The sequence below is a fragment of the Lolium rigidum genome, chromosome 2, assembly GCF_022539505.1.
Source record: "Lolium rigidum isolate FL_2022 chromosome 2, APGP_CSIRO_Lrig_0.1, whole genome shotgun sequence".
Taxonomy (NCBI): Eukaryota; Viridiplantae; Streptophyta; class Magnoliopsida; order Poales; family Poaceae; genus Lolium; species Lolium rigidum.
In genome coordinates, this window is record NC_061509.1 from 146,934,715 (window position 1) to 146,936,087 (window position 1,373).

The 1,373-nt window shown below is 61.7% G+C and overlaps 1 protein-coding gene across 1 annotated transcript; it reads left to right on the forward strand.

Annotated features, from left to right (window-relative positions):
- Positions 1-252: 252 nt before the first annotated feature.
- LOC124687412 (ganglioside-induced differentiation-associated-protein 2-like) lies at positions 253-1,053 on the forward strand. The gene is made up of 3 exons (XM_047221194.1): positions 253-391; positions 474-747; positions 831-1,053. Exons 1-3 carry the CDS (start codon positions 253-255, stop codon positions 1,051-1,053), a joined length of 636 nt encoding a protein of 211 aa, XP_047077150.1.
- Positions 1,054-1,373: the final 320 nt, after the last annotated feature.

Genomic DNA, 1,373 nt, shown 5'->3' on the forward strand with positions numbered 1-1,373 from the left:
TCCCCAGTGCCGCTCCAAATCCAATCCACTCCATCCTCCAACCGCAATATGCGGCGCATATTCTCCCCGGATCCCGCGTCTCCTCATCCCGTCCACCGCTCCCGCCCATCCCCCAACGGCCCAGCAAACCAGCCCACCTGCGCCGCGCCATGCCACCGTCCGTCCCACGTCAGCCCACGCGGATCGGATCGCCATTTAAACGCTTCCCTTGCAGCTCCCAGCATGGCAGTTAGGCACAGCACACACAACATCATGGTCGGTACCGTTGCCATTGCCAAGGACGTGGCCACCGAGCCGGAGCTGCTGCTGGAGCGCAGCCGGGCCATCACCGTGCAGGGCGCCGACAAGCGGGGCCGCGCCGTCGTCAGGATCGTCGGCAAGTACTTCCCCGGTGAGTTCCGGTCTCTCGTCCAGGACGCGCTTGTCTTGTTTGTGTAACTGACGGGCTCCCCGTTTCTCTGTGCGCGACGCAGCGCGCGCGCTGGGCGGGCGGGCGGAGGAGGGGCTGAGGGCGCACCTGCAGAGCCGGATCCTCCCGGAGGTCGGGGACCGGGAGTTCGTCGTCGTGTACATGCACTCCCTCGTCGACCGCGGCGACAACTGCCCCGGCCTGGGCGCCGTCCGCGCGGCGTACGAGTCCCTGCCGCCCGTCGTCAGGGAGCGGCTGCGCGCCGTCTACTTCGTGCACCCCGGCCTCCAGGCCCGGCTCTTCTTCGCCACCGTCGGCCGCTTCCTCTTCAGCAACGGGTACGGCGCACCTGATCACTGATCACCCGTCTTTCCATCCAACGTCTGTCACCGATGTTGTTCACCAAATTTGGTTCTTGCAGGTTGTACGAGAAGTTGAGGTACATGAGCAGGCTTGAGTACCTGTGGGCGCACGTGGACAAGACGGAGCTGGAGGTCCCGGAGTGCACGCGCCGGCACGACGACGAGCTAGAGCGACGCCCGCTCATGGACTACGGGATCGAGGCCGCCGACCGACGCTGCATGTTCGACGCCGCGTCCATGGACACCTCCGCGTCCCTGCACTCGCTGCGCTGCATCTCCTAGCTAGTACAGGGTATCGCGCGATCGCTTCAGGGCCCGGTTGTGGTGTAGCGGATCGCTTAAGCGTCTCCTTCTAGTGTAGCAGGCTGCTTGGTCTTTGTTTGTAACTACAATTCTGTACAAATTAGTATTAGTGCAAGTAAACGAGATAATAATGAGGTCAAATCGAAGACATCATGGGCATTCAGTTGGGACGTTTGGGAGCGTCAGATTTTCAGGCCTGGAACTACACTAAGTCAGGGATGTTTTCAGTCAAATCTGCCTACCATCTAGCAGTGCAAAGGAAGAAGTTCAAACAAGGCTTGGTGGGGGGTTCGGGTAGT

Coding starts and splice junctions, on each gene's coding strand:
- LOC124687412 (XM_047221194.1), top strand. CDS start 253: ATGGTCGGTACCGTTGCCATTGCCAAGGACGTGGCCACCGAGCCGGAG. Junction 392..473: donor CGTCGGCAAGTACTTCCCCG/GTGAGTTCCGGT, acceptor TGCGCGACGCAG/CGCGCGCGCTGGGCGGGCGG. Junction 748..830: donor CGCTTCCTCTTCAGCAACGG/GTACGGCGCACC, acceptor TGGTTCTTGCAG/GTTGTACGAGAAGTTGAGGT.